Genomic DNA, 15,806 nt, shown 5'->3' on the forward strand with positions numbered 1-15,806 from the left:
GCGTCGAAGGGGAATACCTTTGGTGTAATGGACCTATGGAATATATATACTTGTCCTATAACTTACCCATGATCTCCATGTCATAAACCCATGTGATAATTTAGTGTATTAACCCGGTTAAAAATGGTATGCAACTTTGCAAGGTCTCTAAGTAATGTATTGCTGTGAATGGGCCATTTGCTTAAAAGCTTACAAAAAGACCTGTGTACCTGAGCATAACGTTTTCAAAGATTTGTTTAAAATGTGTGACGTCAAACTAATTTGTGCTAATCGTGATGACATCACATTACTGATGGCGGTGACTTTAGTACTGTGGTTTACTAAAACTGGAATTAAAATGTTATTTTAGAAGTGTTATAGGATAAATAGAATTTGCTACTCATGTTTTTTAATATGTAAAATATCAACCTTGTCTAGTCGAGGCTCTGCCGAGACAAATACTGATTAACATACACTCGGTTGATATTTTCCATATTAAAAAATACTCCTGACGAATCCTCTATATATAGGCAAGCCACCCATTTTATAGTAATCATAGAAATTTGAAATGTGTATTGCAAGGAAACCTATTGAATGGAGACTTTCTGTGTTAGAGACAGTGAAAATAGTCATAACAATACTTGTATTTGTGTTGGTCAAGTAAAGGTCAATATAGATCTTTAGTCTGATTGGTTGTGTTGAGTGTAATGTACACTACACTTATTATGCATTTATTTTTCAGTTGGATAAAAAGTGTTTGCTTAGTAATCTGATCAGCATTTCATATATATTCTATGGTATTTGAAGTGTGATGAAGTTATCAATAGTACATATCCTGGAAAGGTTGACTTGTAATGCTGTTACAATTAATCATATTAATTCAAGCTGGAAGGAAATACAGTGGACTCTGTCTAAACCATATTCACTTATGACCAATAAAATATGTCAGTTTAGACAGAGTTCATCCAGAGTTACAGTTCCTGCGATATAGGCTACTGATTAGAAAATACCAACTTAAATAAAACGTCATATTAACTAAACGTTTGGACTATGTGTAAGACAACTGTAAAAGCAAGGGTAAGCAATGTTTGTTTTAGTGATTGGTATAAACCTGAAAGCTATTTGTGTTTCTAAGAAACCGATCAATCTCAACATAAACAAAATACGATGGGTCGTCAGTGAGAAGCGGCCTGGGACACAAGTTCGGTTCCGACTTTTGAAAGAAGGATATTAACATTTGACTGTAATAAAAAGATATGTTCAAACCAGAATACATTTAAAAGAACAAGCAGAATAAATAACATTATTTTATTGATTAAAATCACATGAAACAGGGGTCTGAGTTTTATTGTTTTAATGCAGTGCAGGTATGAACACATACAAATAATACTCCAATTTATCTTCCTACCTACACCCATTACTACAGGTGTGGTTCATTGTTTATTAAGCCTTCAAAGAGGCGCAATTATTTCATAACACTTTGTTGTCCTAATTACTTGGGAACTGCCATCATTGTTTAAAAGGTGACCACTGGCTGGTAGAGGTAAGATAGTGTACCAGTGTAGACAGAGTTAACTACTACATAAACAGTTCTTTTGTTCTTGAATTTGCATATGAAGTCTGGAATACACCGCATCCGGTGCAGACAGAGTATTATTCCTAATAAATTAACAGTAGCTAAACGGGACTTTAAAACTGTGCCGCTTTAGACAGATGCTGGTTTGGACAGAGTCCACTGTAGTTTTAAAATGTACATAATTATCACATCATTAATATTCCACACAATACATATCTTTAAATTAACAGTCATCAGAAGTACTAAGAACTTCAAATAAAATATGAAATTTTATATAATTTTATTTTTCAGTTGTCTAGGGAAACCACTGACATTACAGATAGCTCAAAAAACATCTCGAAGTGGCCAAAGTCTTTCACTGGACGTGACGCTGGGCATGTTTGAAACCACTGAGTGCCTTTGTGAAAGAAGAAACTTTACATCTTCCTTGCTGGGTTTCGGTCTACCGGTGGACGACAAACCGCCAAAGTACTGTGAGGTGAGTCATTTTGTGTTGTCTTGCCTTTATGAAGTAAAAAGTCAGGATATAGGTATTACTTTTCCACTGGCAAAATAAACATCAAAACGCAAAATACAGCATTTACATGAATGAAAAAATCCTAACCCCATGTGCATGTGCAGGAAATTGTGTAAGGGGAGGGTCTGTTGCTAGCGAAGTTTATAGGTGGTTGAATCATGCTCTCCAGAAAAATACATTAAAAAAGAGAAAATTTGCTTGGAGCATGGTTTCAACTTCGCAAACCCCCACCCCTACCTACCCTCTGCACATGCACCTAAACCTAACCCATTTTAACCATTAGTTACATTTTAAAATTGGGCCTTTCTTGTCAGGATTGCCTGTCTGTGTTTTACTTTTTTACATGTAGCAAGCCCAATATACATGAAAAGAAAATGTGTACAGTTAGTGCTTTGTGGGTTAAATGTCACAAATATGTAGAAAACCATGACATCATGGCTTCTGTCCATAGTGGTCACACTAACCGTGTGCAATAGAAACCTCGCTATTAACCAGGCTGCTGTTCTCTCAGAATTGTTTTTCCTAGTATTGTTTATTGTTTTATTCTTTATGTCTTGACTGAAGGCTACTGTACTATGCCTTGTTTGGTCTTGAAGATACAGGTTGTATTTTTTAACAATTAGATATAATGTCACTCCATTTAGCCCAGCCCACCTATGTTTGTTCAGTAAGTGATAGCTAGCATTATTAACTTACATAAATTGGAAGCTGAAGTGTATTATGCATAAGTCCCTATTTCCTGGAGCTGTTAAAATGAGATATTTGTGTTGAGTCAATAGCTATTTTTAGAAATGACATCAGTGTCTTCTCAGAGTTAACTTTAAGAAGCAAGTTACTGTTTTAGGCCTCCACATTGATTTATGATTGTACAAAACAAAATAATTAATTAGCATTTTCACATCAGCATATTCATTCTTTCTATCTCTCTTTCCTTCCTCTCTTTCTTTCCATCTTCTGTTCTTCTATTCTTTAACGTTTTCTGTTTACTTCCATTTTCACTGTTAACCTCATATATCATAAAGGGGTTTTTTCCTTCATATTTTCATGTTTGTTATTACTGTTGTAATAATCTTGTATAAATGTCAATGACGTTGCTAGGTACAATCATTTGCCTATAAGATGACTAAGGTAGTAATACAGGTCCCCATCTCTGACACTAGATCATATTAGTTTCAGGTGTTAATTAAATTTATTTTTAAAAAACAAAACAACATTTTATAATAAGAGGAAGGAAGGAAATGTTTTATCTAACGACGCACTCAACACATTTTGTTTACGGTTATATGGCGTCGGACCACACAGATATAGAGAGAGGAAACCCGCTGTCGCCACTTCATGGGCTACGCTTTTCGATTAGCAGCAAGGGATCTTTTATATGCACCATCCCACAACAGGATAGTACATATCACGACCTTTGTTACACCAATTGTGGATCACTGGCTGGAACGAGAAATAGCCCAATGGGTCCACCAACGGGGATCACATTTTATAATACTAAAGTGAAATTCATGGCTAAATTGTAATGTTGTCAGTATTGCTTTGTGCCTGTTAATTTGTATACATGTATGCACTTTACACATCGGGTATCCAAATTTGCTTTAACCAATTAGACAATTAATGTTTTGTTTCAAATACAGTGATGTTCTTTTTTTATAATGATGTTATAAATCAAATGTAAATGAAGAAAATATTTGGGACAATAATATTATCTTTCTTTGTAATATTAAAATATAGAATAAGGAACTGACGATCATTTTGAAATAAACACTTTAATTTAAGTTTGGACTTAAAATTGATAATAGCTCATTTGTTAATAGTATTATGCTGGGTTACATGTCTTGAACTTGATAATAATAAATATTTTATCATGCAAGATTAGATGATTTTTACTTAATAATAATTCATATAATTATTATCATACAGGATTATGTGATGTTTACTAAATAATAATTCATATATTATCATGCAGGAGTACAAGAGATACAATTTTAAATTACTAATACTATATCGAAAGTAAAAACAGTACAAGTTTTGATTATAATAAATATATTTATTCCCAAGTGGTACAAAATATTGTGGTTTTTATCATGATGATAATACTCACAAGAATGAACACTGATTTGACAACACAAACCTTAACTTGAATGTTTTCTCTTGAATCGGCAGATTTTATACATTTTAAAACATTTGACTGCAGGGAATGATATTACCCATAAAAGTTTTTATATTTACTGAGTATGTTCAATACACATTAAATGAAACAGTTTTTAGAAATGAAATCTAAAAGTGATATGGTGGTAATATGTTGAATTGATCATTACATGTATGCAGGCTTTCTGCCAAAGGGTAAAATGGGTATGGTGCCATACCCAAACGTTTTGGCAGATTTGTTTTTTTAAAGTTAATCTTTTGACAAAATTAATTACTCTTATCATTACTGTATGATTTTCTTAACCCTAACCCTAAACTTAACCCATTTTCTTTCTGGGGGAGGTCCCCCATACCCCCTGTTGACTGTGGTTGCATTCTATTCCATAGCGCCATACCCAAAAAAATGTTTCTGGCAGAAACACTGGTATGATACATGTATTGTTTTGTGGTTTAGTAATGGATAAAGTGTATATATTATGTGGGTGGTGTATTTTATACAGACGACAGGATGATTAAACAAATAATTTCGGCCAATCCATATAATATAAAATGTGTTCTTTGTTATGTATTAGCATTTGTCCATTAGCAAGGGAATATAATAGACAGGTGGCTACATAATTGAAGTGGTCATTTAAGCAAGCTTAGAGTCACAGACCCTAGTTTAAACACATGGATACAAGAAACTAAGTTTGGTTATCTATAGAGCTACAACACATAAATAATAAAGACGAAATAGAGTGAGTCCGTGACATTGAAACGGGGAATTATCTCTTTAAAATACACTAGAGTTCATCTCCACAACAAATATTTCTCAGACGCACATGCGTTTTTACAATTATGAAAAAATACATTCTGTGGCATTACAAACATCAGGATGACTAAACACTTCGTTTCTATGGAAATGGATACACTAAACAATAAAATGTAAGTAATGTCTGAGTTCAATTATCCAAAACGGCTTTAATAGTGAAAAATATTCTGTAGTGTTTAAAAACTAGGGTCTGTCACTTTAACCATATTACACCAGTAAAATATATGATTTAATTCTTACCACTATTGATGTCAGTCCATGTTTCATATTCATTTTTGTAGGAACAAATATGAAATATCAAAACTCCCATATGTATACATAAACAATTGTGGGCTACATAATGAAAAGGAACATTTCTTTGGTGTCTTGTGTGCTAAATATTCATGACACTATATATATATATTATATATTTGCACACACATAACAATGACCACACACAAATATACTAAGATCCAAAAGAAGCCATACCAACAAAAATTTATTTAATTTCCTTTATAATTTGAATAATGGAAATAAAATGGTGGTTAAATATATTTCTGCTTTTAATAGGTTTTATATAATAAAATTGTGTCTCCAACATGCGAAAATACCACTCATGAATATATGTTGTAAACATGCAACATATTTTGTTTTTTCTTCAGTAGTCTCAGAGTATTGACCAGTATGGTTTCTTTTGGACATCAGTATATACCACATATATATAGTATAATGACAGTTGCTGTAAAAAAATTTTTTTTTTTTACTACAAAACATTTGAAGTAATAGTGTATTATTTGATTCTAAAAGCTTAATAATATATGATTAGCTATTATTTATTCCTATGGGATTGTTATGGGTTTGTTCTTATAGCATCTGTCATTTGTAAACAAATATACATCATATATTAATGGATAAGTATTACAATTCGTGTTATCACAACAATTAACTTATAATAACTGTAAGCACTTTGAGATCATTGTGTTTACAAATTAATGCATTTTGTACAAACATTCTCATTATATATAAATGTCCACATTATATACTTAGCACCAGTTGTTGAATATTTACATGGGTGCAAAATATCAACTAGTGTGTTAGATTATATTATGAATTGAAAACATTAAAATATATGGATTCATGGTAAGTAAAATGTCTGTACAAAAGCATATACATTGTGTAGATATATATATACAAAAATGTGAAAATATTCATATGGTATCTGATACTTCTATGATCATTGGAGAGTACTGCAGGGTGTATTGTCCATCCCTCAACTTGCTCCAATAAGTGGTTTTTATGTGACAATTATTTACATATAGTTTGGTGGGGTTTTTTTTATAAAAGATAAAAGGAAAGTTGTTTTAAAATTTAAAAAAATATACTTACTAGTTGTCATTCAAATTTTAAGTTAATATTTGCAATATAAAAAATATATATATTATCCATCAAATTGTTTTGAAAACACATTATACATGTGGTATAAAAGATTTACATATTGAAAGTTAGTTGGGTTATTTAAATATGTTTTATTTTTTAGTTGTTGTTTTTTGGGGTTTTTTTTTTTATTAAACTTAAACATCTTTCTCTTCTTTCTATTTTTTCTTGCATTGGACAGTTTTTAATTAACCCTGCTCTGATACATTATACAGTAAATATAAACTTTGGTTAACTTGTGAAAATAATCTATTTAAAAATTGAGCATGATAAATTTTGACATGCATTATAGTTTAACCACAGAACCAATTTACACAGTACGAATGTTCATACATAAATAAATGTGTAAAGCAGTTATGAGCATAAAAAATAATTATCATGTTCTATTTTTATAATTCCAAATATATAACAATGTCATTAATATAAAATACTATCAAATAATAACAGAACCCTTTCGTCAGGAAATTAATACACGGCACAAAGGCAGTCCCCATTTTGTGATTAGGCTTTTTCCATTAGTTGCCAGATGAGGGAATTTTCACATTTTTATGACAAACAACTTTTTAAAAACATCAGCATGTCATTCCTCTAAATAATTAATAACATTTACTGGTTCAACAAACAACAATAATAAGTTATTTTATTATTTTTAACAATTACAAAAAACAGCTGATATGATCTAGTTTGTTTTTTAAGCATTTGCTGAAAGTGCTGCAAAATTGAGGTTTTGTTATGTCACATGATATCATTTGGACCAAAGTTTCAAATTTGTAATATGTTTTTCCAAACTAGAAACAATAATAGACCTACACTAAAAACATTAACTCCATTAGCAGCCTGATTATAATACAATGTTTAGGAAAATAAATCAAATGTAAAGTAGGTTATAATCATGCAGTGTTCTAATAGTAATTTGTTATAAATGTATTTTGTTTTCTGCATTTATTTTAGAGGGTTGCATATAGCTATTAATTCTGTAAACATCACTTAACGCATTTTGCTTTTGTAAAACATTCAAATTGTTTTAAAAATACACACACATTATCCCATATACACATCACACACTAATGTTATTTTGTGAGCAAAATACTGGGTAGTTATCCCCACTGGTACCTGTATTGTTATTGTATAGTAATTTCAAGCTCAATGAAGCTGTCCACTTGAAACTTTGTCTCACCACATAGTTCATTTTAAAAACAACATATCCATATAATTTTGATGTGAAAATAGGTGTTCATCTTGATTCAAGTTCAACAAGATATTTTACAAACTCCCGCCACAAATGTTTCTGGATTTCTCCTAACTGTACTTTTTTTTTAATCCAGTTACATACATAATCACTTCTCACAAATGTCCGGCATACAAATTTCAACAAACATAATCAAGATGCTACAGTGATCATTCAGTTTACATGTAACTTTCAAAGTAACATAACATGCATATATAAATGTACCAGTACTTTCCAGTGCTTTTGTTCTTTAAATTTTTCCTGAAAGTATACTTTTACATATTGTGGTTGCTTTCAGTACACATTGAACAACATATTGCTAGTTATGTATACTTGGTTTCTCTTTGTACTGTTTATTTATTATTTTTGATTTGGATAGGAAGATTTGATTCTACAGTCTACAGTTCATGACCAAGTTCTCTTTAAAATGTTACCTTTGATTATAAAATGTTTAGTCTAAAGTCTAAATGGAAATGCTATACAAATTGAATGCAAATTATAACTGTTTTTAAGAAACTTTGTTTCAACTTTTTATGCATTCCAGTTCACATTTTCAGTTTGAGTCTATGTCCAGACTGGACTGTTATAATCACTGGTTCCATTATGTCGGCACAGTATTGAGAACTATCACCTTTTTCGTTAGGCATGTACAGGCATGCTGCACCAGCTGTTGGTTCCTACAAGTTTATTTCAGAATACTCGTGTGGCGTGTTACCCTCCTGGGTGCTGTTTCTGAATGAAGGGTTGTAGTAACCTCCACTCTTGGTTGCATTGCCACGATATTCAGCAGGAACACGGGGAAGTTTGCGAATATCAATGTCATTTGTGTATTCATTTGTTGAACGTGGTTGCATTTCATTGACGTATGAATGTAGTTTGCTATTTTTGCTATTGTGGTTGGTTTCATTACTAAGTCTCTTCCCTGTTTCCGGATCCAGACACTGATAGCTTCCCGCCGACACGCGTCCAACATGGACACCATTGTCAGTTTTTCCATCGGAAATCACGTTGACCGTGACATGATCTTTTTTATCATCGTCTTTCTTCTTTCGGATATATCGTTTTGAGTCGTACCCAAGGGAAGGAAGTTCAGCTGGAGTGAACGTTCTTGGCTGTACGGGATAAGTGTCCTTTACTGGTTTCCTTCTGATGAATATCAAGTAAAGTATGGCCACCAAAATTGCAAGAAATATAACTCCACCAATGACAGCACCTACAATGATTCCAGTTTCGTCACCCGATTGTTTTTCAGTAGCAGGAGGTGCCGTCGTGGAGACAGGTTTGGATTTTGTTGGAGATTGAACAGAATCAGAATCGGTGAGATTATCAACACGTAAGGCTTTGACTGTTACTTCATATCTCGTCCCAGCCTTAAGACCTCCGATCTCATACTGTCCCACCGTGGGGTTCAGTCTCTCCGATTTGCCTTTGTTGGCAGGATTTGACAGGTCTTCATGATCAACATACACGCCAACAATATACACAAGACTGCTTTGGGGGATAATCCAAGACACGGTTATTGTAGTTTCGGTGGTTCCAATTATCGACGCTTTAATCCTGACCCGTGGTAGAGTTGTTGGTGCTGTGGTGGTTGTTGTGCTCATGGGAGTTGTTGTGTAACGGTTCTCACATTCTGGATCTGTGTAGGTGTAGTTACATACGAAATCGTTCACGGCCATGTCTGTAAATGATTTCGAAACGGGAAGACTGCATTGCTCATGCCCACTTAGAGAGATGGTCTCATTCAGTTGTGCACCTCGTAACCATCTTAATTTGCAGTCACAGTTTAGTGGGTTTCCAACGAGTTGCAGTTTCAAGCCTGTGCTGAAGTTGTAAAATGTGCATCTGTCCAGTGTTTGAATTTTGTTGTTATTAAGAAACAGATTAGTCAGTGAGTCTCTCAGTCCGAAAAAGCTTTTCCATGTAATAGTTAATATGTTGTTACCTGTGAGATCCAAGGTGTGTAGATTTTTATAATCTCCAAATGTGAAGTCTTTAATCACATTAAGCCCTGTGCTGTCTAGATTCAGAGATTGGAGGTTAGTAGCTTCTCTCAGTCTGTCCCAGGATGTGTCAGGATCAAGTTTCGTTGAACGTAAGTTTATGCTCTTTATTGACGTCAGATTTGCAAATGAAGGTAAGGTCACATTGTTTGTGGCTTGCAGATTTTGGTGATTCAGAAGCAGAACCTGTAGTTGTGATAGTGAAGCAAATGCGGTTTCATGGAAGGTGATAATTTGATTTTCTGACAGATCCAGTTTGACTAGATTAGGAGTGGTCACAAACACTTGATCATCCACACTGGTTATGTGATTCCTCGCAAGATTCAGATTCTGCAGATTGTTTTTACCCAGCAGGAAAACAGGATTTCTTGGTATTGCCAACAGGCCAATGTTTTGCAGGTGCAGGCTTTGCAGAGCTGTAAGCTCCTGCAGTATTGTCAGGTTGTTATCTGGTATTTCATTGAAGCTCAAGTCAAGGTATTCCAGTCTACTTGCTATTCCAGAAAAACTCAGAGGTTCTATTTTTTTTATACGGTTATGTGACAGATTTATTTCCACAAGTTTCTGAAACTGTGAAAAGGAGTAGTCTGTAATTCTTGATAATGAACAGTGACTGATTTCCAGTGTTTCTAATTTAGTGAGAGTCAGCAGTGCTTCATGTGGTAGGCTTGTCAGATTTTGCAGATTTGTAAGCACTAACTTCGTGACCTCACCAAGTCCATCAAAAACATTCCTTTCTATAGATCTGATATTCCAGTTAACCAGACGCAAGGATTTAAGTTTGGTAAAAGTCAGAAATGACCTATCACTCAGATCGCTATTAGGCATCTTGTACTTTTCCATGGTAAGTTCAAGCATATTGGTGAGATTTCTAATAGCTGTGAATGGAGGTGATGTGTTTCCATCCCCGGTAATTTTCAGAACTTGTAAACTCTCTTCCAGCCCAACAAAAGCACTGTCTGATACATTGTTCAGAATGTTCTTTGTAATGTCCAGTTGTTTAATGCGGAGCCCATTAAATGCATTGTCTGGTATGTGTTGAATGTTGTTGCTATGGAGAGTAAACTCAGCAATTGTCCCATTATAAACACTGGTGTTACCTATAGCAGGTATTTCTGTCAGCTGCTTAAATCGACAGTTGATGACCGGAGCTCCCTCTGGTCCTTCACAGCTACAGTTTGCAATAACTGTTGTGAGAATGCTGCAGTCAGTTGTCTCCCCTGTCACCTCTCCAAACACTGTGAGCAGAATAATGCAGCTGAGAATCAGAATAATCTTGGATAGCAGCTCCATTGTCTCTTACTAAATCTGAAAATTTAATAATAAATTAAGTTAATAAAGATGTATGGTCAAATAGTATATTTTGTTTAGTTTACTTTAAAATTTAATATTTTGGAGTGGTGGTTGGGGTGTTGTTGTTTTGTAGGTTTTTTTTTTGGGGGGGGGGGGGGTTGTTTCTTGTTTGTTTGTTTGAGGTTTTTTTTGGTGGGGTTACATTTAAAAAAATTTCTTCTAAAATTAATATGTAAAAGAATTATGCTTATAAGTATACATAAGACTGAATAAAGCTTGCTATGTGCTTAGTTACTTTTAGAGACTCGGTGTACCAGTAAATTCAGTCCCACCGAATGCTGGATTGACAGCGTGCCAAATGGCCGCAGTTCAACCCCATCATTTTGTTATAGACCAACTTTGTAACACATATTAACTCAAAAACAGGTCTAAAAACTGATACACCTATAATACCAACATCTTGAACCTGATACACCTATAATACCAATGTCTAAAACCTGATACACCTATAATACCAACATCTTGAACCTAATACACCTATAATACCAACATCTTGAACCTGATACACCTATAATACCAACATCTTGAACCTGATACACCTATAATACCAATGTCTAAAACCTGATACACCTATAATACCAACATCTTGAACCTGATACACCTATAATACCAACATCTTGAACCTGATACACCTATAATACCAACATCTTGAACCTGATACACCTATAATACCAACAGAGGCCAAGAACAGTTTTAACTAACCAGTGCACCACAACAGGTATATCAAAGGCTGTGGTATGTGCTATTCTGACTATGGGATGGTGCATATAAAAGATCCCTTGCAAATAATGGACAAATGTAGCAGGTTTGTGTCTAGGACTATATGTCAAAATTACCAAATGTTTGACATCCAATAGCCAATGATTAATAATAAATGCACTCTAGTGGTGTTGGTAAACAAAACAAACTTTAAGTTTTATAGTTTTAACTGTTTTAATTAGCTGAGGAGACATTTTGTGATGAGTGCTCAACTCACCATCATGGTCTAAGATAACTGACCACCAGCAGTACTTGAACTGGACACAATGACATGACCAGTAGCTACTGCAGTGGTGGAAATGTGTCAGTTTCAAGAATAAGTCTTGTTTTATCCATGAGTTTGATTGAAACTTGGTAACAACATTGTACTATGTGCAGCAAATGAACAGAATTATTGCATAGGAAGACCAGTTTCATATCAGATATCCATAACACCTCAAACCTACATGTACACTAAGTTTTGTTGTACTTCGTTAGCAGCAAGGGATCTTTTATATGCACTTTCCGACAGAGAGGACAGCACATACCACAACCTTTGATATGCCAGTCATGGTGCATTGGTTGGGACGATCTGAATAAGGTTATCCTCACTGTTTGCTTGATCCAGGTGTTTGGTTCTAGATCTGTATATTTGGATCTGACCACAAGCAGATACTGGTTTGTGTGTGGAAAGGAAAGGAATATTTGTTTAAAGACACCTATAAGCACATTTTAAAGTGTAGTTATTAGGTTCTTAAATGATTCATTTGACACTTGGCCAGGGGGTGGTGGAGAGGAAATGTACTGCTTCCATGCTAGCTACTCCTACCAAAAAGTAGCAAGGAATATTTTAAACATGCTTTCCCATAGACAGGACAGTACATACCATGGACTTTGATATACCAGTAGTGAAGTTGGGGCAATGAGAAAAATGAGGCCGTCAAGGGTGATTGATCCTGCAACTTATTGCACCTCAGGCAAGGGCTCCGAGTTATGCTATGTTAAGACTACCAACTGCCAGCACAAAGTTGGCCAACATTCTGCTGTCATGACTTCTACGACTGTCCATTTACTAGTCTGAGCACTCTATTACTCTATTCTCATCGTATAACCCATTAATTGTTTATCTGAGCGCATCTGTCATAAGTCGGGAATTGGGGAAATTATAACACAACCGTTGAGTTGGTCAACTTTATCATGACAGTTGACAGTCTGAGACTAGCATTATATCCCATCCCTGCTCTTTGTGTGATGCTAAATAATCATAACACTGAGATCTTACCCATGTTTAGCATTGTGCTTTTATCTAATTAAACTATATATATGTTCTCTGTGAATATTTTTATAATGTTGTTCAGTTTTTAATTTTTAGGCAAACTTTGTTGGTTTATTTTGAGTAATATTTATATTTACATTTATTTGAAACTCAATCAACCAAATGTTAATTAAATGTATACCAGTATATGTTACATGTAGCTATAGTACTTATAGAATAACATGTAAATTGTAATTACCCATAACTGTAATGTGTGGTGTTTTAAAATACATTAATATTTTATTATTATTCTGCTGATAAAGTTTCATGCTGTTTCCTTCAGTGATAATTGCAATAACATTTAGCTGTATATTCAACTAGAGGCAGTTGTTTTCTTTGCAAATCAAATATAGCATGTTAATAAAACATTAGTCTCATATGTAAGGCGTGCAAAGGAAATGGCCACAATTGATTGTGAATAATTTATTAACTACTGTGTACGTGTTCATGTTTATTATATATAAGCTTATCTTATAGCTTTCATTTTGTTTAACAGAGTATTTTTGTGTTGTTGTTGTTGTTGTTGAATTTATATATTTTTAATTTGGTTATCTTGTTAATAGAATATAAGGTTACATCCTCCATGTCAGCAATACATAAATGTCTGTTTACTGGTAACTTAGCAACAGAAAGCAATTATTGTAGTACTTGGCTTGATAAATCAATAGATGCTAAGAAAGAGTTTTGTTGTCATGGCATCATTAAACAATGGAACTTAATTTCTGTTTTTATTGTTAATATTTTGGCTTAGTTTGTCTTTTCTACTTTCAAACTAAATGCATATTATTAAGTATAATTTCAAACAGAACATACTAAAATTCAATGGATTATACTAACAAATTGAAATAGATTGTCACTTTCCCCTGTTTCACAACATGACATGTTGATACTAGACAGTATTTCCTCCCAAGACATTCCACTGAGCTATTGTCATTCAGGTGTGTTCAGGTGGGTCAGTGTTCTACACTCCGTGTACACACCTTTGGTTCATGCATCTGGGTCACGGTTACCTCACGTTAGTCGTTCGAGAATAGAGACATACCTTGCATACTGACATATTACTTAACCCCTTTTAAAGCCAAGTCAAAATGTCCTTCGTTGTGTACAAGATAATCTTACAGTTATATGGTATTATCTGGCCTCAGTAAGTGATGCTTTGATAAAGATAACATTGCTAGCAGTTTAATCCATGTATATACTGAATCAGGGTACTTTTCGTTGTATTTTTGGCTCCATGAAAACTCATTATTTGCTCAAGATAATATTATAATAAAATTATAACTTTTTTATCTTCTTATGTATTGGTAACAAACATTCAAAGTTGTTTTCTCTATAACTGTCATCATAAACAATAAATAAAAGGCCAAGCGATACTGTAAACACTGTTTTACCTATAACCTACCTGTTATGACCTAAATACACCTGTGTTATTCTTACCTTTGTGAGTGTGTGGCTAGTGGTGTAACGAGACTGAGGGGAAACAGCAGCTATCCTCCTGGTGGTAATTCATTGTCCTGGCTCCTAATTGCAGGTAGTCCACCAGATTTAGTCCTGAGACGGCAATTTGTCACTTACTGTCTCTGTACTTTACCTGTGGGGTAATTGTTTCTATTCCGTGTGTAATGAGTCATATCGCCTCCACATACCTGAATGACAACATTTTCCTGTGACCAATGAGAGGAACCGTACCAGTCGTGGTCGTGGTCGCGGTTTTAACTCGACTGTCACTAAGCAGTAGAGAGGCTTTAGTAGATGTAGAGACATGACTGGCTTCCATGGTCGGTGAATATCACACCTGGGCTGGGATGGTCCCGGATCGACCTGTATCTTTATGTCTTTGTTAGTCTTTTAATACATACAATTCTTTTTTTTTTAAACCCACAAAAAAACCCCAACAACAACCTGTAATATAGTAATAAAAGTAAAAATAATTATTCCAAGATAATTATACTATAATGACAGTACATACCTTGAAAGGGTTAGAGGTGTATTCACTTAATTTGTTTATGTATCATATCTACTGGTGCATCAAAGGGTGTGGTATGTTCTGTCCTGTCTATAAGAACAGTTTAAAGTTTGTTTGTTTAACAACACCACTAGAGCACATTGATTAATTAATCATCGGCTGTTTGATGTAAAACATTTGGTATATGTCTATAAGAAAGTGCATATAAAGTACATATAAAAGATCCTTTGTTGCTTTATTTGTAACGGTAGCCTATGTGGTGACAGTGAGTATACACAAAATGTCGAAATAACCATTTGTCAGACACCAACTTGCTGTATAGTTTCAAATGTGCTGAGTTGTTTGATAAACATAATAATATAATCTTTTCATTTCCTTGTTCAACCTGTTTGTTGGATTTTTCTTACACTATATAGATAACAGTAACATTAATTGAAAAGTAATTATTAAAAAAGACTGATCATTTTAAACATTAAATTATATACTGGCTTATGAACTTTAATTACTGTACCAAGGTTTCGTTTTAGAGTGAACAATTTAAAAAATAAAAATTATGATTGTTTTGTTTTTAAATGTCTATATCAACAATTATTTGTTCCGGGAGCTGGGTGGGTTGTCCATAATAGTTTTAACAAATTTAAAGGCTCTTTATGTAAGTCTAATATTTTGTGTATAGCAATCATTTGACCCATTCTTACTAGTACATATAAAAGAAGTGTAATGCTTATGTATAGCAACTATTTGACCCGTGCTTAC

General features: G+C 33.8%; 2 protein-coding genes and 1 long non-coding RNA gene across 5 annotated transcripts in view; 1 reads left to right on the forward strand and 2 right to left on the reverse strand.

Moving 5' to 3' along the window:
• The window catches only part of LOC121371346 (autophagy-related protein 2 homolog A-like), a 97,254-nt gene that overhangs the window by 23,154 nt on the left and 58,294 nt on the right, over window positions 1-15,806 (forward strand). For all 3 annotated transcript variants that reach the window (XM_041497163.1, XM_041497164.1, XM_041497165.1), the window contains exon 12: window positions 1,847-2,033. In XM_041497163.1, coding sequence (XP_041353097.1) covers window positions 1,847-2,033 — 187 coding nt within the window. The remainder of the gene's footprint in view (window positions 1-1,846; window positions 2,034-15,806) is intronic.
• On the reverse strand, window positions 1,274-3,357 carry LOC121371348. Its single transcript, XR_005957791.1, has 2 exons — window positions 2,769-3,357; window positions 1,274-2,057 (listed from the first exon to the last, which is right to left on the reverse strand). It is a non-coding gene; the product is annotated as an uncharacterized LOC121371348 (long non-coding RNA).
• On the reverse strand, window positions 5,500-14,900 carry LOC121371347 (leucine-rich repeat-containing G-protein coupled receptor 5-like). Its single transcript, XM_041497166.1, has 2 exons — window positions 14,522-14,900; window positions 5,500-10,986 (listed from the first exon to the last, which is right to left on the reverse strand). Exon 2 carries the CDS (start codon window positions 10,969-10,971, stop codon window positions 8,353-8,355), a length of 2,619 nt encoding a protein of 872 aa, XP_041353100.1. The 5' UTR covers window positions 10,972-10,986; window positions 14,522-14,900; the 3' UTR covers window positions 5,500-8,352.

Source organism: Gigantopelta aegis, chromosome 4, assembly GCF_016097555.1.
Source record: "Gigantopelta aegis isolate Gae_Host chromosome 4, Gae_host_genome, whole genome shotgun sequence".
Classification (NCBI taxonomy): domain Eukaryota; kingdom Metazoa; phylum Mollusca; class Gastropoda; order Neomphalida; family Peltospiridae; genus Gigantopelta; species Gigantopelta aegis.

What these genes read in the sequence shown, in the direction of transcription:
- LOC121371347 (XM_041497166.1), bottom strand. Translation starts at nt 10,971, where the DNA reads ATGGAGCTGCTATCCAAGATTATTCTGATTCTCAGCTGCATTATTCTG.